The sequence below is a fragment of the Pinus tabuliformis genome, chromosome 7, assembly GCF_031772625.1.
Source record: "Pinus tabuliformis cultivar Carrire ecotype Pingquan chromosome 7, CPIR1, whole genome shotgun sequence".
Classification (NCBI taxonomy): domain Eukaryota; kingdom Viridiplantae; phylum Streptophyta; class Pinopsida; order Pinales; family Pinaceae; genus Pinus; species Pinus tabuliformis.
The window spans coordinates 577,876,264-577,897,590 of NC_142293.1; the positions used below are offsets into that span (position 1 = coordinate 577,876,264).

Genomic DNA, 21,327 nt, shown 5'->3' on the forward strand with positions numbered 1-21,327 from the left:
TATACCCTATCTCGTCTTATTTATTCTCTTGTTTTGTTCATCAATGAAACCACACTTAGAAAAGAGGCAAGGTATTCATGAAGAAGGTCCCAAGATCGAACCTGAAACTGTAAATGCCCTTTAGAAGCCTAAATGTATTGAGGGAACAAGCCTTGGCTTCCTGGTCCTTCTAGCCCTCCGATACGGCCAAACTCCTCCCACCAAGACATGGAAATCGTAACAAGGATCTTTTAGGCCTCCTGTCGTGGATCTTACTACCCTCCTAGCGAAACATGGAAATTGTAACAAGGGCACTAGTGAGGGAATTGAACTCCAGACCGGAAAGAGGAGTTATCACAAGGACTTCGAATGAGAAGAATATGGGACCTTTCACAAGTGAGGTAGCATCGTCATCCACGTCCAATTGTGACCAAAGTAGCCCTTTCTGGACTGTCATTGAAGCAAAATCAAGCACAAGCGTGGAAGTTTCGGATTTGATGGATGCCTAATTTGAGGCACCTGGGACTCGAACTGAGTCATTTTCAAGATCATTTAATACTCAGAGATACATTTCGAGGCTCAATAATTTCATTAGCAAAAGGCGGTCGCAAAGGGGAAATAGGGCTTTGATCACAATTATGAGGGCAGATCTTGCTAATTTTGAAGCGATTGTGCAGCAATTGACGAGTTTCCCCCTTGGAAACAATAGTAGGGCCACCCCCTCTCTGACGAAGTCACAGCCAGAGCCGCCCAACTAAGACTTTTACAGAGTTAGATTAACACTTTTGCTTAAAGTATTTTGGATTTAATAAGTTATACTTTGGCCAACATCGACAACTCACGAGTCTTTAATATTATGTTGCAATATATAGTTTTGGACATGGATTTTTGTAAATGTCATCTAAGAGGATATATTAGGGAAATTTTGAGGTCTAAAATGGGCCTCCTAAGAACTATTATAAAATAATTGTAGAAATAATAAAATAAGATTAAATTACCTCATCAAGTTTTGTAGGGAAAAAAGAAAAACCTATTTTTTCAATTCATATTTTTATCTTATCTCCCTATGATTTTACTCAAATTTCGAGCGCGAGCACTCAAATGTGGAATTTAATTTTGCATATAAGGAGTACTTGTGTTCCATACTTTCGATGGACGCTACTACAAGAAAAATGTGAAGTACATGAAAAAACGTGATTGCAATCATGTTTTTCATGTATTTCATATTTTTGTATGCAACATGGGTACTCCTTGGATGCAAAATTAAATTTTGCATCCAATGAGTGCTCGCACTCGAAATTTGAGTAAAATGATAGGGAGATAAGTCGAAAATATGAGTTGATAAAGTAGTTTTTATTTTTTTTATTTTTTTATCCTTATACTTTTTTACTCCAAAAATGGTGGATCATTTTTTACTCCAAAAATGGTGGATCATCCTCCATGGTTGACATCATCATCTTGAATCCTATTTGTTCTTATAAAGTTGTTTTTTGTTGTACATTTTTGTTTTGAGGCCTATTTTTTACCTCAAAATTTCTCTAATGGTGGAGGATAGGTAGAAGATGGATGATCAGGACCATGAAACGTGTGCAGAATCCATCCATGGTCTTAAATGTGCATAACATTTTCTAGTGAAGGGATTTATTTATTTATTATTATTATTATTTTCCAGGAAAAAAAATCGAATATGTTTTCATTAAGAAAATTCATGTTTACATTAGTTCTAATAAGCACATAAGGACACTCTATCATTTAACTACATGGTATCAAACCACTGGTAATCCAAGTCCATCATCACAAAAATAATTTCAAAGACCTATTCTTCATCATGCCAGAGCTAATCCACCTACCCAGTTGGTCTAGAGACCAACCAAAAACACATATAAAATTTCATCTAACTAATAACATGCATCAAGTAAACTGATTTAAACCCCCTATAAAGGTGAGTTGGGAATCTTCGCTGATTGCACCAAAAAACAAAAACAAAATAAGTGGATCAATCCTTTAGCTCTAAGGGAAAAAAATTGATTTTAGTTGGCAGCCCTGCTAGAAGACCGAGAATTTGATGAGTCCATGAGTCATTGAGAAACCTTCCTTTGACAATGTTGAATTCCCTATGTAAATGTGTAAAGGAAACCTGACACAAGACACCCTTAATATTATGGATCCACTGCATCCATTGGCCCATGTATGAAGGGGTGAATGTAGTACCATTATTTATCCAGTGTATAATTACCTATGAATCACCAAAAATGTGTACCACTTCAAGATTTAGACATCTAACACAATATAGTATGCCCCATAATGTGAGATTTTCTGCTCTAATATTAGTCTCGTGACCTCTATTCCAGCAAAAATGAAAAATGTATTTTGCATTAATGGCAAGTCTCGCACCACAACGGCAAGCGCAATTTTGAGCCACCCCATCGAAATGGATGAGAGGGAAGGAGATTGATGGATCCTAGTAACTTAACATATGATGGATCTTGTTTCCATGGGCCCTCCTGTATCCATGGAATCTTAGTAACTTAGGAAGCAATGGCATCTTCTGTCAAAAGAAGATCCCATCTCAAAATTCCATGGGACCATCGCAATCTTCATAACTTTTCGACAGAAAAGCCCATCTAAAAAGTAGTTTTTCCTTTTTTACCTTTAAAATTTGATGATGTAATATAATCTTATTTTATTATTTCCACTATTATTTTATAATTTCCTTAGGAAGCCCATTTTAGACCTCAAAATTCCTCGATTAGTCCTCCCCCCTTAGGAAGCAATGGTCCCCATTACGTGTAGAGCCTCCATGAGGTGAGGAAATTTTTGTTGAACCTGGTCCCTTGTGAACCACTAACCTAGTGAAGGAGTTGGCCTTCTTTGAAAACTCGATATAGTTGGATCCTTTGTCAGCGAGTGTTCTTGATCTGTGTGTCCATGATCCTTTTAGTTGTGGCTTTCTCGATGCAGCTTGGATTGAGCTCTATTGGTGTCAGCTGCTCAATAATGTCAGATGTGTCCAACAATGGACGGAAGTATGGTCACAACTGGTCTACATTGAATATTGGGTGCAGACCAAGGAACGATGGAATGTTGAGCTCAAAGGCATTGTTGCCTACAAATTTGGTGATGGTGTATGGCCCATATCGGAGTGGGCGAAGCTTGCGGTGGGGCCCAACAAGGTGCTCCTTCTGTAAATGTAACCAAATTTTGTCACCCACCTGGAACTTGTGTGGCACTCAATGTTGATCATGACACTGCTTGTACTTAGCATTGACTCTATCCAATATGTCATGGACCTAATGGCAGATTTGTTGAATGCGCTCAATGAATTTGTTAACCTGGTCATCTTCAGATTGGACATGAGCCAAATCTGCTTGAGTAGTTGCAAATGGTATGGCCACATCAATGGGACATAATGGTTGGAATCCCAACCCCACCTAAAAGGGGTTGTGACTGGTCGATTTATGGAGAGCTTGTTGGCATCATGGTTGCTGAATTCAGCTATGGCCTCAATTATTAATATCATTTGTTGTAAAGGTCATGTAAAGAACTATGGTGTAATAATATGTCTCTTTTTGTCATAGTATATCATGAATGAGTTCTTTTGGACATATGATGTAATTTGTACCCTCACTATGCATGGGATGCAAAAAGAGGCTAGATAGCTATTTTTGAGCATTCTGAACTTATTGAGATAGATTTCAGAGGCATTTGATCATTGTAAACACACTTTTGTTGTAATCTGAGCATAATAGAGAGGTCCAAGCCATTGGAAGCTGGACCAAGGAGACGTAGCCCAGGAGGGGTGAAATCCTTTATCATGTGCTTGTTGTGTGTTGTATTTTGATGTTCTTTGTTGTTATTCTACCATTGTTCAACATATATTTTTATGTTAAATTGTTTTATAACATTTACATAAGAAACTCTCATGGGAATTAGTTAATTAAGAAAAATTATTTAATCCTTATGCACTTGATAAGCAAATGATAAGCATCTTGGGTTTTATTCTGAAAGGGGAATTGGCACAACATTACTAATCTGCTCCATTTCAAATCACCAACAAAAAAACATGCATGACGATCTTCTCTTACCTCGTGGTCCAATGTTGCAACCTTGTTCTAATAATCTGCATCTCCTACTCCATCTTAGCCAACATATCAACATCATAACATACCAATAGAATAATGATGACACAAATTGCAACAATGACTATCACAATGCAAGCATAACAATCGCATAGACAACTAACATGCATGCATGACAAATGCATTCCACTCATCTAGTCCAAGTGTTTGAACCTGGAAGCTCTGAGACCACTCTATAACCACTCCTCCCATATCTACCCACTTTCACCGACCTGCAAAGGTAAACATGAGAGGAAGATGTTGTAGGTTTTAACCCTGTATAGAAATTACCTGCATACGAATTCTAAAACATAGAAAATAAACAATGCGAGAGCATAACACATAAAACACATATACACAGAGATTTTCCCCTAGATCCCAAAACTGGGACTACCAATGTGATTTTTCATTATGTTCCTTTCAATGTTACAATACATATTTATACATGCCAAAGCATCCAATACCATGGACCGAAAACCATCGCGTCCAAAACCATGTGTGAAAAATATGCACAAAACCATAGGTAGGTCCACCCAACCTAATATAGGGTCCAAAAAACAAAATTTTATGGGGCACTACCCTAGACTCCATGGGGGGGTTACCCGCACCCCTCAAACCCCCTGTGACCCTCCCGCTACGCAATCGGCACAATGAACGGGGGGCTTTGCCCCCCTCTAACCCCCCAATTAACCACGTGGGCTAGTTGTGGAAAGAATATAACACAACCCAACAGAGGTACTATGATATGACTCAAATTCCTAAGTACAGTTAAGGAAGTGGAATTGACAAACCAAAGTTTTACTAAACTTCCTCAGGAGCGACAAGACTCCCAAGACCTAAAACAATCCTCCAGGCGCCCGAACCCTAAAGTATAACACTGCATAAATTCGACTGTAGGCCTCCAATCACATGCATAATCATGCAAGGTAGCGACTACAGTCCCATTTTCCCATTTCTATGCCCACAACCACGAAATCTGAGCCACCTTTTTATGGCTAGTCTCCATACCACTGCCCATAACTTGATGAGAATTTCTAGAATAATAAATGACACAAAGACAAAGCCTTTAACACAAAAATTAGTTAAGAACTTGAACTAACTAAGCTTAACCATGACTACCATTTCGTCAAACATTTTGTGAACGTGTAATCTCTACAGGTCATAAATGCATATCTGAACATAGGGGCCTAGTAATTATATGAGAATCGTTAAGAAGGTTTAATGCCCTCTCATAATAACTACAATAACATCTATTATCTCATGCATTCATTAGCCATTCATCAACAAACCAAAACACATCAAGAGCCATAACCAATATACATTATATAACCAGCTAATAACCAACATATAAACCATGACAACTCAACCACAATAATCAAAACATATGCTCATAGATCACAATAGGAAATTACCTCCTATTAACATATGAAAATGCAAACCAAGTAAGGGACTTCCATGTACCACCCAACCATAGATTCGGTTGAACCAAATATTTCTTTCAGCCAATCACTCTCGCACCATATTCCAAGCATGAATATGGGATCTCATGGAATAAACTAACGAAAACCAAACCAGGGCTTCCTGAGGCCAAACCATCTCAATCCTCAACGAGTAATTCCACCTCACGGTCGTACATCACTAACCATTGCCAAATCAGTCTCTACCGAAGATGTCCAGGGCTCTAAAGCATTTGTTGCAACCCAACTCCAGAACTAGTAACTCAACCCACAACTACCACATGGCTCTAGAGTGTTTGTCCAACCAAGGCTCCAGGACTAGTAACTCAACCAACCAACTACTCCAGAGCATTCATCCAACCAAGTCTCCAGGACTAGTAACTCAACCCAATTTGTTCCATGGTTTCCAGAGTGTTTTTCCAACCAAGGCTCCAAGAACTAGTAACTCAACCCATAAGAATAAGGAACATAAGCACCAATCAAAAAACAAATGGGAAAACCCACAACACCATGGCTAACCAAGAAACCACATGCATGTACCATGCATGCCATAACTAGCAAGGAAACCATACATGCAACTCGATATCTATAAAGCAATCTAGTTGTAGTTGTTGATCCACTTGTTCCCTTGCGCTCTCCTGCTTTCCTTGTCCTTCTTCCTCCAAATCCAAGTGAGACTAAAATGCTTCAAGCATGCTCCAAGAATACTCTAAGTGTGCAAGAGTGTGAAATAATGAGAGAATAAAGAGAGAGATCCACCATAGAAATGTCAAAAAACCACGAACTGATCCTCAAAATCCTTTTTATTATTGAGGCATCTAATTTCTTCATTTTCCTTTATTTTTCCTTCAATTTCCTTCTCATGTAAATATATGACCTTTCATCTCCCTTTTCTCCTATTTTCCTTTATTTTCATAAATAAATGCCAATTAATGTCACTTTTCCTTTTTCAATGCCTTTTCCAATTTCCTTGGCCATAATAAATTGAAATGCACCCACTAGGATGTTTTTCCCAACATTCAACTTGGAATACATTTCCCATGACCTTGGTCTTATATTTTTTTACTTAGAAAATGAAACAGGGGTTGTTACACTGATGAAAGGAAGATAATTGATATACTTGATCATAGAAGAGTAGAAAGTCACAAATATACATGTAAGATGTTTTATTTGATGTTCAAGGAAGATCTAAAGCAGAGAGTGAAACTAGAGCTAATTAGAAAACTTGAGGTGATCTGACTTCCATGTTGATATTCTTATATTGCCTTGTGGGTTTGAGGGTTTCATTTTCACTCGATTTTAAATTTCTCTGCACTGTATTGTAGGGTTAGGTTTTTTGACTTGTTTATGCAATTATCAATCTTATTTAACTATTCGTGCAATTTAAACACAAAAATCCATGTTGTGGTGGCTTCTTGATTTAATAGTACATGATGCACATCTTGTCTGATATGTGATTCAAGGCTGGAATGCAAACTACAAAATTATTATAAAGATTGCATGTTGTAGATATCTAGAAGAACTATTGGATGTGAGGAGAGAATATCAAACCATGTATAGATACACCATAGTATCTTTATGTTCATGATTTTCTGAAGGTCCATTAACACTAGTGTTTTGCGAATTCTAAATGAAAATGAAAGGTTGTTAAGGTTTCTCTTAACTCTGGAATTTTCATCAGAATTGGTTAATTTGAAGCATTTTGTGTTCCCTATTATCTTTCCTTGCTTGAATTGTTGATGAAAATCATCAAATTTACTTAGAAGTCCAAAAACACGAAGAACACGCTCTATGGAATGAAAATTTTAGGTCATTCGTTAATGTCTTTCTTTTCCATGAAATTTTTTACTACTCCATATATTTGTTCTCCAAATTTAATGAACTTGTAGATAAATACTTGGTGTTTGGCTTGTTGAAACTAGCACTATAAACATAAATGATTACAAAATTTCAAATTGTTACAACACTATTACTAGTTGGACCCAAAGGAGCTAGGAAAAACACTCTCATTAATAATATACTATGCATGCTCTACCAATTGTTCATTTTATTTCCCTAAAAAATGGTTTAGTGGATTTGCTTTGGACTATACTATGTTTTATGGCAAATTCGATCCTTATCCATTAAACACTTGTCATAAAGAGTCTTTATTTTCACAGGGAACATTTGACTCAAATTGAAATAAGTTGGTTCATTTTCTAGGAATATATGGTTAATGAAACTTTGATAACAATCTACATTTTTTATAATAGAGGCTTGTTAGAAAATGTTGTTGAGGATTTTCCTATCATAGAAAATTGGATTTCTAATGCTATATAGCATGGAGAAATGGTTCTAAGATTAGATTTATTGTTTACAAAATATATAGATTTTGTCTGTTTTTATACAACTATTTTTAATCTAACGCATATAAGTTTTAAAGTGTTTTATGATCGGGTCATTTGTCTTAAAACACTATAAGGATGTTTGTGAAGCATAGGGCATGTGATAGCCTCAATAATTTCTAGTAAAATAAGGAAATTCTATTTTGTGATATTTGTTGTGAATGTGTTTCCTATTCTCATGCAAGGATCCTTGAGTCGCTATATGGTGTGGTCTTTGGTTTCCATCAATACTTGGTCTTTGGCTTCTGCCAATATTAGACCTGTTTAGACCTATTCTTGAAGGTCTTTGTCTTTGCCATTGTCTCCACAACCTTCACAATTCTACCTCATCTGCCTCATAATCTAAGGTGATTAATTATGGACTAATGACCACCACCCCAACAATATAGAAATGCAAGAACAAAGTATTATTCATTCCCAATTCCACTCATTGGTAGGGACTCGCTGCTTCACAACTTCCCTTATTCATATAATGTGTTATTAATCATATTTCCTCAGATCCATTGTCCAATTAACGATTCATGGTTATTAGTGGTATTTAATATTGTTCACAATCAAAGATTATGAGAGGTTTTGAGCTTTTACATCACTGACTATGATTGTGGAGTTTTACAAGGAAGGGGGTGCTTTGTTGGTTATTGATATTGTTATGAGCATTAATTTCATTGATATCATTACAAATAGTGTACTTATATAAATTAAATGTTTATCAAAATGCTTACTTTATGATACATCTTTTGTTATCAACATTTAAAAAATCATAAAAAATTACTAAATTATAATTTTTTTTTGAATTATTATTATTATTCATCATAAAAGGAATAAATATATGAGTTAAACGTAAGGCTTTGCTACAATACCGTAGTTTACAATATCACATACTCATAAAATCATAACTCATTTCACATCATGGTTTATCAATACTACGTGCTCAAAAACCAAAACTCATTTAAACTGATACTTGTTCATATGACAAATTTTTAATTAATCAATTTAATTAAAAGACTAGAAAACACATAACTACTTTTAATATTAATCTTAATCTTTAATATACAATTACTATTAAAAATATTTTATAAAGGTTAAAATTCAAAAAACTCTTTTGCAAAATAAACATATTTATAAACCAAATACCATATAAAAGTAGTAAAATTAATTTCTAATGTAATAGATGTTAATTATAATTTTAAATCGCTCAATTTCAATTTTTATGAGAGTGTTTTGAGATTTATTTTATTTTTATTTTTATTTTTAAATATAGTTTAAGATGAAAATTCGAAAATATAATTTAATCGATGAAAAATTGTGATTGTGATGTTATAAAAAATCATGTTACAATCTTAAGAAAAATGCAATTATTATATTAGGGTTAAAAAAAAAAAAAAAAACCATTTAATTAAATTATATAATTATTAATTTAATTATTTAAAAAGAAAATAAAAAAATTTCAATCAAGGACTTAAATTCACTCATTTCTTACCATTTAATTTTCAACAATTCAAATAATTTTCTTTTTAATAATTTTTAATCAATTTTACGTCAAATTTAAATCTAAATAATTAAAAAAACTACAATTTACACATTTAAATCTAAATAATTAAACAATCATTTAGACATTACCAAATTAAACTCCCACACACGTGTTCATCACCCGAATTATAATGTGGCAAAATTACGGCATGTACGACAAAAATGAAATCGCGCATTAATCTCATTCACCCATAAATGCTTTTGAAGTCAACTTTCCATACTAAACATTTTGCATCCATATGAACTCCCTAAGAACTACCACCAAACAAAAAAAAATAAAATTTTTAAATAATTTTTAATCAATATTGTGTGAAATTTGATTATAAATAATTAAATTAAAATTTTAAATTATTACCATCTCACTGACTAAAAAAATATTAAATTAATCGACCTGGAGTATGCCGTAAAACTGCTTCTGCTTGGCTAAGAGCTCGTCTTCCTCGGACTAAGGAAACAGGTTAACGGCCCAAGACCCAGAGGCATCTGGCAGGAGTGAATCCTTACGGACCACCAGCGGGTTATTACAGGTGGCGTGGTTTTCCTTGATAACGGTGATGAGTCAAATGGACATTCGCGGATAGCAGCCAGAGATGGTTGTCTTCACTGTTGGTTTGACCCCTGAGTTTGATAGGTTTTGCCACCTTGGAAGGAAAAAAAAAATAAAAATTAAATTAAAAAAATAAAAAATTACACGTTTAAAAACAATCATTTTAAATTCCCACGCGTGTAATTTGTGACCCAAATTGTAGTTTAGCAAAATTACGGGCATGTGCGACAAAAATTGTTTAAAAGTCAAAGTCTGGCATTTGCATGACTTTGACTTTTGAGAATCATGACAAGTGGGACTGCTTTCCCACGTGAAGTTTAGATGCGCATACTAATGGTACTCGTACTCGTTTCTTATTTATTCTCGTTTTTATTCGTGAATCAATTTACCTCAGAATAGAGGCAGGTCAGTGATGGGGGAGGTCTGGAGATCGAACCTGAAGCTCTCAGTGCCCTGGAGAAGCAGAAGCGTATTGAGGGAACAAGCCTTGGCTTCCTGGCGCTTCCAGCCCTTCGATACGGCCAAAATCCAAGACACTGACGCTGCGTGGATCTTCCAGGCCGCCCAGCGAGACATGGAAATGATAACGAGGGCGCTGGAGAGGGAATTGAACTCCACACCAGATGATCATGGACTCCTTATCACGACTCCGGACGAGAAGAATGCAGGATCTTCCACGACTGAGGCAGTATCGTCTTCCGTGTCGAGTTGTGATCCAGGCAGCCCTTCCCAGGGGGCCGAAGAAGCAGAAGAAAGTCTGGAAGTTTCGGATTCCATGGTTCGAGGGAATCGAACCCCTCCCGCAGATGCCTTGTCAAGATCCTGTAATAATCACAGATCCCTTGGGGCGACGAATAATTTCATAGGCAAGAGGCGGTCGAAAAGGGGGAGCAAGACTCCGATCACGATAATGAGGGCAGATCCCGCTGATTTCCAAGCAATGGTTCAGCAGATGACTGGTTTTCCCGTCGAAAGCAGCAGCGGGACCGCCTCGTCTCGTTTGAAGCCACAGCCAAAGCGGCTTGGCCGAATCGGCGGCGACAACATGCCCTCCACCCTGCTCGCGCTCGATTCCTCATCCGCAGGGCTCCCGACTGCGATAAACGGCTTATTTGGCATTCGCCCTAATTAACTGAATACAGCAGCCTTCTGCAACAATTTGGCAGAAGAGTCCGTGTATTCAGCGGGCACCGCAGCGTCTAGTTCGCATTTCAATTCCAGGGGATTGACAAGGTTAACATTTTACTGGGCATATTAACGCTTTTGCTCGAATGGATTTCTGGAATTAATTAGCAATTTTCTCTTTAACATTCGAAATTCATGAAGTTTTTATGTTTTGATGAGAGAAGTATTATGAGTAGCAGTATGTGATTATGGAGGTGGGTTTGCGTGTGGGTGGTGGAGTAGGGGTAAAATATGACAAACGATGAGGATATGATGACGTGTGTGCAGAGTCCGTTCATGGTCTTCAATTTATGTAAAATACATAACATGTATAGAAGGGAGTTCATTCGAGTTTTTAGTATGATTTTTTTGGAGTTTTTCGGGTTGGTTTTTCTAGTTTAATTTCTCTAAAATCTTGCAAAAATTTATTGAAATTACAAATTAAATTTACACAACACAAATTTAAATTTATAAAACACAAATGAAAATTTTCCCTCAAATTTTTTCACAAAATTCCAGCACTGAAAAATTCATAAAATCACACTAAAAACAATTCCGAATTCATTTAAATGCAAAGCGTACGGGCCTGGAGTATGCCCTAAAACTGCTTCTGCTTGGCTAAGAGCTCGTCTTCTCGGACGTAAGGAAACAGGTTAATGGCCCAAGACCCAGAGGCATCTGGCAGGAGTGAAAGCCTGCTCCCTTACGGACCACCATTATTTCAGGTGGCGTGGTTTTCCTTGATAACAGTGATGTGTCAACTGACTTTCGTGGATAGCAGCCAGAGATGGCTGTCCTCACTGTTGGTTTGACAAACTGAGTTTGATAGGTTTTTCCACCTTTTGAAAAAAAAAAAAAAAATGCAAAGCGTTGACTTCAGTGTCATTTCATTTCTGATTTAAACGCAAAGCGTTCACTTCAATTTCATTTCTGCGTGCATGAGATAAGTGCAAATGCCAGACTTTGACTTAAAAGTCATTTTTGTCGCACATGCCGTAATTTTGCTACATTATAATTTGGGTGATGAATTACATCAACATGTGTGGGAATTTAAAATGATTGTTTTGTCTTCTGTCACCGTTTAAATTATATGAATTACATGTGTGGGAATTTAAAATGATGTTTTGTTTTTTCTGTAACTATTTAAACTTATAATTCAATTATTTATAATTAAATTTGACATTAAATTGACTATTTTTTTGGTATGGAGGGAGTTTATTTTAATGCAAAGTATTTAATAGGGAAATTTATTTGTAAAATTAATAAAACTAATAATATTTCATGTTAACTAAATACTCTATACACATAATATATAATAGGGGATAATATGTTTCATATTATATAATGAAATAATATGATACAAATCAGAAAAGAGTCAATATGATTTTATTTATTTTAAATGTATTTTTTATTATGGATTTAATTGCATCTAGCTCTATAATCCAGTGTAGGGGTAATGTGTACATGTAATGTAAGAAAATTTGTAAACATTTTTACATGTAAGCTTAATATGTTGAATTTATATTAATATGTCTTCAATTGGTAAACATTTACATGTTGGTTAAAATTAATATAAAGCCTAAAGGAGATATTCTAGTGTCCTTAAAAAGTTAAAAGTAATAAAAATAATCAAATTCAAATTTGTTACATTGTAATTTTGTTTTTATTAAAAAAAAAAACAAAAAACATAATACACATATTACATTAAAATATATAAGTAGCACCTATAAGTTAAGATCCATTTTACCTTATAAAATAAAGTAATGATTATGCAACCATATTTAAATTTAATTAATAAGCACACAAACTTACAAAATAACAATATGTTTAACCATGGATATTCACGTCCACTTTGCCATAGATATTATTAACTTGTAAATAAGGTTACAATACCATGGCTTATCAATACAACATGCCCAAAAACTATCTCTCATTTCACATTCAAAATATTTTATAAATATTTTATTTGAATTTAATTTGATAACATTTTGTATTAAAATATTTTATTTGAATTTAATTTTGTAATCTTTTGTCCACTTTGCCATAGATATTATTAACTTGTAAATAAGCTTACAATACCATGGCTCATCAATACAACATGCCCAAAAACTATCTCTCATTTCACGTTCAAAATATTTTATAAATATTTTATTTGATTTTAATTTGATAACCTTTTGTATTAAAAATTTTTATTTGAATTTAATTTTATAACCTTTTGTCCACTTTGCCATAGATATTATTAACTTGTAAATAAACTTACAATACCATGGCTCATCAATACAACATGCCCAAAAACTATCTCTCATTTCACATTCAAAATATTTTATAAATATTTTATTTGAATTTAATTTGATAACATTTTGTATCAAAATATTTTATTTGAATTTAATTTTATAACCTTTTGTATTAAATTCAAAAGAAAAAATATTATACTTATTTTTGAGATATATCTACAACTCCATGGCGTGAAAATATATAAGATATAAATAGTATATATAAATTAAAATCTATTTCACCATATAAATTAAAACAATAATTTTGCAACTATTTTTAAATTTCATTAATAAAAATTAAAACAATATTTTTTCCACTATTTAAATTTCATTAATAAGCACAAAAAAATTTAATACTTACAATATAACAATATTTTTAACCATGAATATTCACCATCACTTTACCATGGATATTATTAACCATATCATACCATGCCCAAAAATCATCCCTCATTTCAGAATCAAAATAATATTTACAATTAACAAAACTTTCAACCATGAATACTCACCCCACTTTACCAATGGACATTATTAATCATACCATACCATGACTCATCAATAACACATGCCCAAAATCTATCTCTCATTTCACAAGAAAAATATTTTATAAATAATCTTTTTAACTTTATTTTATAACATTTTTGGGCCAAGAGGGACTCTCAGTAAGGAAGAGTTGTTGTAATGTCCAGTTATATCATATATAAACATTTTGACATGCTCAAATTACATAAAAATAAAAAATAAAATTATTAGTTAAAACATTTTGACTCAATGAAACTATATAAAAATAAAAATTAAACTAAAAATTAAAATTAATAATTAAACTAGCCTAGATCCATCTTAACTCTGGATCTATCAAGCTCCGAGTCAAAAAGAGATTTGCACCTTCAGAGATTTGATCCATTTGGACGCTTGATAGATCCAAAGTTAAGATGGATCTAAGTTGGTGTATGTACAATGATGCATTGTTGAAACTTCAATATATATATATGTGTGTGTGTGTGTGTGTTATAGTTATCCTATGTTATGTTATATAGTTAATTAAAAATATAGGAAGTGTAAATTACAAAATCATTACTTAACTAATAAATTTAATAAGGGTGGGAGATTAGAGATATATAGTTGAGACCTTTCATACCTGATTAAAATAGTGGAGGATTGAAAGGATTCTGAAGTGGGAGGATGGAGTGCAAGACTCTGCAGCTAAACGACCGTGAAGGCCTGGGTTAGGGTTTCCAGGATTTCTTGTAGTTTACCAGAGAACCATGGATGGTCACTAGTAACCCTGCTTGGTCTATCACCTTTCGTGCCTCGTACATCTACCTTTACTACCACATCTCCTTTCAGCGCACCGTAACTGTATTTTCGACCTGTTGGGGCTTTTGAGGGGGGTTTATAATTTATTTTACTGTTTGGCATTTTGTTACCTGGCTGTTTACCTGCCGACGACCTGCTCACTATTCCTGGCGGTCCGTTTTTCCGGGGATTGGTTTTACACTCCGTTTCCTGCTATTCGAGGTGTCCTTATTTGGAGCAGCTGTCACCATGGACGACCTTGATGTCGTGGATTACTCCGAAGACCCGCTGGAGGGGGTTTCCATCTGGCGCTCCACATTTTCCACATCCGCAGGTATGCTTAGCTCTGGCCTTTCCGGAAGTTTCCCTACTTTCTCCTTTGCGGAACCATCACGGTCACAGTCTGTGGTCCTCCCGGATGACCCGCCCACTTGGCCATCGCTATCTACCCCCCATTCCCCGGCTACCCTCGGTTTCGTCTCTGACTGCCTTCATCCTAACCCTGGTTTAGACATCCAGGTATCTGGAGCACCGGGCCACAGTTTATCCCCCCATCGGTGACCGTCGGATCTGCCGATTTTCCCCCATAGGCCTCATCCGCTCCTCCTTTTGGCAGTTTCACCACCGTTCCGCCTCTCGTCGGTTCTATTCCTACCTTTGTTGGTATCCCTAACCCTCCCTCGTTTAACCTAAACCCTCCCCCCATGGTTTTAGGCCCTCAACCGAACTGGGTACACCATCATCCACCTCCTCAGGTCTCTAAGAAGAAGTACAAGTGTTACAAGTCTAAAGCGGACAATATTTTTCTCAGACTTGAAGAGGACATACAATGGGGAGAGACTATGGATTTCGCCGACAGAGTCTTGGTTGGGCGCATCAGAGGACGGAACTACACGGCCGCCCGTTTGAAGACCTGGGCATCAGAGGTTTGGGGTCACCATCTAGTGGACATCCCCTTTGTGCAGACATTCGTGAGGGGATGGTTCGCACTAAGATTCGCTCATGCTGATCATACCAACTGGGTATTATCCTCCTACTGGCATTTTGAGCACGCTCTGGTTCTCCTGAAGCATTGGATGCCTCTTTTTGATCCCGAGACTGAGCAAATATGCATTGGACCAGTATGGATTCGGCTCCCGGGTCTCCCTTTACAATACTGGTCTGAGGACATATTCAGGCGGATAGGTAATGCTATTGGAACCTTCATGGATTATGATAAGTCCTATCAATACACGGGCATGATGGCTTATGCTCGGATTCTTATCAACCTGGATACATGGGGTGGCTTACAGGAGTTCATAACTATTCAATGGAGGGACACATCCCGCAAGCAGATCATCGATTATGAAGGCATTCCATATCGCTGCCGCAGATGCCACAAAGTGGGACACTTATACAAGGATTGCCCCCTCTTGCAAAAGATTAGGGGCCCTGAACAGGGTTTGGAGACAGAGCATCCTATCGGTAACCATACACGACATGATAATGGTGCTGAACCTGGATTGATCGAAAAGGATGCAATGGACGCCCGGAGAACTCAGGAGATAGTGGGTACTGATAAGGACCTCTTTGCCACAAACCCCTCTTCGTCTCCTCCTCCAGCGGGTACCAGTCCAGCATTGGAGAACATCTCGAGGACGGGTATGTTATCTTCATCCTCCACTCTCTCTACTCCTGCATCTGGTATTTCTGAAGCACTAGCATCCCATTCATATATATTTACATCTCCTCCTTCTCTATCACATTCGGTCCCCTCGACGATTATTGGATCACAGGGTATTGCCTCTCCCTCCTCTATTCTTTGCTCTCTTCCCTTTCCCCCTCCCACCACTGCCCCCAACATTCCATCTCTGTCGTCATCCTCTCTCCCATCCCTCCCCTCCCCCTCCCCCCCTGCATCCCCTCGGTACACTCTCCGATCCAGATCAAAGGATTGTGGGCGTGACGTGATTGAACTGGACCCTGAGTTTACCCCTGCCTCTCATAAACCCTCTAGGGGTCGACCATCCCATCTCACTAAAGCCAGACACACTGCGGGTGAAGAAGTTTCACTCGGGCGGAAACAAACTATTGATAGGGCCCTTAGAGCGAGGAACGACCCTTTATTTCATCCTTCATGAAGCTCCTATCCTTCAATTGTAGAGGGTTTGCTAGCCCTCCAAAAAAACTAGCACTCAGAAGATTGCTCACCTCGACACAGCTGGACATTATATTCCTACAAGAAACTCTTTGTTCGGCTGCTTCTCTTACCTCTACCTTTAATTCTTGGCTGCCGAATTGGACCTTCCATGCCCTGGACGCATCTGGGAGATCTATTGGACTACACAACAAATCTATGGAGCTCAGGAACATTTGGGGAGGTCGGGGATTTATAGGCATGGACATATATGCCCACTCCATAGAATCTAAAGTGCGCATTCTAAATATATATGGTCCATGTGTGGATAGGGAAAACTTTTGGAGATCCCTTCTGGATTCAGATTTCATGCAGGCAGACAACATCATTCTTGGCGAAGATTTAAATTTTTTATTGGGATACAGTGAATCATGGGGACACTCGGCCCAAGTAGATGGCCTCTCGGACACCATCTCTACCTTACTCGAGGAACACCAATGGGTAGACATTCCATCGGCTAGGATTCAATATACATGGACAAACAATCGCAGTGGAGACCACAACCTTGCAAGGAGACTTGATAGATTCCTCATCAAAGAAGTTTTTTTGAGCTCGCATCCGCGTATTCGACAATGGGTTGGCACTGGAGGCATTTCTGATCATCGGCCAATTTTTTTGGAATTGGACGATACAAACCTGGGGATTAAAAGCCCTTTCAAATTCAACGCCTCTTGGCTCAAGGATCCCTCCTACATCCAAATGGTCACAGATTACTGGCATTCCAACCCTATACAGGAACATGAGGAGCGTACAGCAGGCTTCATCAAGAAATTGTTAGAACTCAAGAGGATCTCCAAAATTTGGGCTCACCAGAAATGGAAAAATGATGATAACACCCTGAGGGAAGCAGAGAGGGCCATTGCCCACCGCAAGGACTCTTCAGCAGGTACTTTTCTAACACAAGAAGATAAAGATCATTATACCTCTCTCATTACGAAACGTTCCCAAATTCTGAAGGAAAGGGAGGAGAGCTGGAGGCTCAGGAGTAGGGCTATCTGGCTCACTGAAGGAGATGATAATACTAAGTTTTTTCATAAGTTTGCCAACGGCCGAAAGGCCATAAACACTATTTGGGAACTTCGTAACGATCAGGTCCATTCGGTATCATCCCAATGGGATCTGGCAAGATTAGCTATTGACCACTTCAAGGGCATCTACAAGGCGCCCAGAACTGTGAATATTATGGAAATCATGCGGATTGCTGAAAACTTTCCAAGATTTGTACAGCAGGAAGACTTGGAGGATCTAATGATGGAAGTGTCGAAGGAGGAGCTCGAGGCGACCATAAAATGGTTTAAAAAGGATAAGAGCCCTGGGCCGAATGGGTGGACCATTGAGTTCTATATAGCCTTTTTTGACATCCTGGGAGACGATTTACTCAAGATTGTGGAGGATTGCAGAAGGAGTGGAAGAATTTACCCAGCCATCAAATCCACCTTCATCGCCCTCATTCCAAAATCTAACAATCCCTCCTCATTCAATGACTTCCGTCACATTTCCCTCTGTAACTGCTTGTACAAAATTATTGCAAAGATCATAGCAAACCAACTGAAGCCTATCCTCTCCAGGCACATATCCTCAGAACAATTTGCTTTCCTACAGCACAGACATATACATGAGGCTATTGCCACAACACAGGAACTCCTCCACACTGCACAGATGAAGAAACAGAAAGGCATGATTATGAAGGTGGACCTCTCAAAGGCATTTGATAGAGCAAATTGGCTATACCTAAGATTACTTTTGACTCATCTTGGCTTTCCCTTTGCATACATCAAGTGGATCATGAGCTGCATAAAAGATGTATCTTACAGTGTGCTATTAAATGGGGAAGCCACATCTTTCTTCCTCTTGGAGAGGGGTCTCAGGCAGGGATTCCCTCTCTCCCCATTACTTTTCTTACTAATCATGGAAGGGTTAAGCAGGGCCATCACATCTACCCACAACAGGAATCAACTAGTTGGCATTAAGATATCTGAGAATTTTTATCTCACCATTTATTTTTTGTTGATGACATTCTTATTTTTTTAAATGGCAGTATTGGAGACACCACGGTCCTACAGAATATCTTCACTCTTTTTCAACAAGCAACAGGGATGACTATAAATGCTCAAAAATCTAGTATTACTTCCTTTGGCTGCTCACAACATGAGAATATATTTACCGCTCAGCGCTTCCCTTTTACCTCTCTGAACTTGGAGGATGGTCTTAAATACCTGGGCTTTAGGCTTAAACCTAATGGGTATAGGATCACGGATTGGACATGGTTGATTGTGAAAGTGGAGAAGCGCCTACAGGTATGGCACCATAAATACCTATCCCAAGCAGGTAGATTAGTCCTTATCAAAGCTGTGATTGAAGCCACTCCTGTTTTTTGGATGACTCTGGCCTAGATACCGAAAGGTATACTGAATAGACTTCAAAGAATTTGCTGTAGATTTTTATGGAATGGTAATCAACCAGGTAGATTATTTACCTGGGTCAAATGGGACACTATAGCAATGCCTAAGAGATGGGGAGGATGGGGTATCAAAAGACTTGATCTTTTTTCCAAAGCCCTGGCAGCAAAGCTCGGTTGGCATCTCATCACCTCAAACAGCCTTTGGTCCCGGGTTGCGCAGGTAAAATATATTTGGCCCATGAATCTGATGGACTGGTTCAGACAGCAGCACAGAACTAGTAATAACATCTCAAACGTATGGAAGGTGGTCATTAATGCATTACCACTCCTTCGCGAAGGCCTCACATGGAGAATAAAAGAGGGCAATGTTGTCCGTATTGGCACGGACCCATGGGTTGGTTGTGGAAATGCACACAGACTACCGGCAGACTTGATTAGGCATTTACACAGCCGAGGTATCACCCACATCAAACACATCGGGGACATGAACAATTCCTCCTTCCTACAACAAGCATGGAAATCGGCTCGTGACCTGGACATCCCTATACAGTGGCGACCTGATTGGCAGGAATACACAGATGCTCTTACACAGGCTCACATCCGACTATCCGAAGGACCGGACGAGATTATATGGGCCTTTGCAAAACACGGTTCTTATTCTCCAAAAGCGGGATACTTGAGATTAATGGAACCATTCAAACCCCCGAACATAAACCCGACTTGGAGATTACTCTGGAAGCTCAAGGCGGCCCCTCGCACCCGCTTACTGATGTGGAACATTTTATTTGATAAGATACCCACAGGATCAAATCTGATGAAAAGATCCTTCCACGGCCCATTCTGGTGTCATCTATGTTGCAATGATGAAGAGAATACTGATCATCTTTTCCTACATTGCCCCACTGCTAAGGCTCATTGGAATTCCATTATTTCTCACTATCCTAGCTTAAAATCATGGCAAGGACACAACATTATGGATGCATGGAGCACATGGTGTCAAAGTCAAAACAGAAAAACTAGAAATGTGCCTCTTTTAGTTTGTTGGTCACTTTGGATTGCTAGAAACCATTCCATTTTCAACCACAAAATCCCCCACTGGCCTGCCATACTGCTTCATATCATTGCGGATTATGATCTACTACCCGAGGAGGACTCCAATGCCCCTCCCCGCTCCATCATACCAGAAAACATAGACAAAACAAAACCATGGGCATACTTTGATGGCTCTGCACAGGAGGCTGGATGTGGTGGCGGAGCCATTCTCTACCTAAATGATGCACATTGCTTCAAGATCCAAATAAACTTAGGCAGGGGAACCAATAATTATGCTGAACTGTGCACTGCTAAACATCTCATTCATTTTGCATTGGAAAAGAATTGCAGACATCTACAGCTGTTTGGTGATTCCAAAATAGTTTGCAATTGGTTAAATAATGCATCCCATTGTAATGCATTTACATTGAGGCATATATTAGAAGAAGCTAAAAGATTGATATCATCTTTTGACTCCTTTACCTGTCGCCACATTTACAGGGAGCAAAACACGGGGGCAGATCACCTTTCCAAAGAGGCAGCGCATAGACAGGGCAATGACTGGCTGATCCAGGAGGAAATAGATGGGACCTTCCACCAGCATTATCACAGACCTTTTGTGGATACCAGAGATAATGGGCTATAAGCCCCATAATATGATCTGATAAACCTGTATATAGCATGATTGTATTTACATCCTTTTGGACTATATTATGTTTTGTATATACAGCACAGTTTTTGATACTTAGTATCTCTCTCTGCGAAGAGACAGTTTACAATTTTGATCTGTTTCTCTCTAGTTTAGAGAACAGGTATAGATACAGTTTAGCAGATAACAGACTCCCTGCATGGAGATAATCATTATCTATCTGGTCAAGTTTTGGTTTATTACTTTGACAGGCAACTCTGCCTCCATATGCATATGCCTTAGCATCTACATGGGAGAAAAAAAAAAAGGAGATATATAGTT

At 37.7% G+C, this 21,327-nt stretch overlaps 2 protein-coding genes across 2 annotated transcripts; both read left to right on the top strand.

The window, feature by feature from the left end:
* The first annotated feature begins 10,399 nt into the window (after positions 1-10,399).
* LOC149248738 (uncharacterized) lies at positions 10,400-11,473 on the top strand. The gene has a single exon (XM_089456105.1). It carries the CDS (start codon positions 10,428-10,430, stop codon positions 11,145-11,147), a length of 720 nt encoding a protein of 239 aa, XP_089312231.1. The 5' UTR covers positions 10,400-10,427; the 3' UTR covers positions 11,148-11,473.
* Positions 11,474-17,125: 5,652 nt separating this feature from the next.
* On the top strand, positions 17,126-21,003 carry LOC149248739 (uncharacterized). The gene is made up of 4 exons (XM_089450894.1): positions 17,126-18,628; positions 19,173-19,221; positions 19,388-20,750; positions 20,859-21,003. The coding sequence occupies exons 1-4, from the start codon at positions 17,126-17,128 to the stop codon at positions 21,001-21,003; spliced, it is 3,060 nt and encodes a 1,019-aa protein (XP_089307020.1).
* Positions 21,004-21,327: the final 324 nt, after the last annotated feature.

What these genes read in the sequence shown, in the direction of transcription:
- LOC149248738 (XM_089456105.1), top strand. Translation starts at nt 10,428, where the DNA reads ATGGGGGAGGTCTGGAGATCGAACCTGAAGCTCTCAGTGCCCTGGAGA.
- LOC149248739 (XM_089450894.1), top strand. Translation starts at nt 17,126, where the DNA reads ATGGACATATATGCCCACTCCATAGAATCTAAAGTGCGCATTCTAAAT. An exon ending in TGAAGGTGGACCTCTCAAAG is followed by an intron (nt 18,629 to 19,172) that starts GCATTTGATAGA and finishes TAATGGGTATAG; the next exon opens with GATCACGGATTGGACATGGT. An exon ending in AAGTGGAGAAGCGCCTACAG is followed by an intron (nt 19,222 to 19,387) that starts GTATGGCACCAT and finishes GTAATCAACCAG; the next exon opens with GTAGATTATTTACCTGGGTC.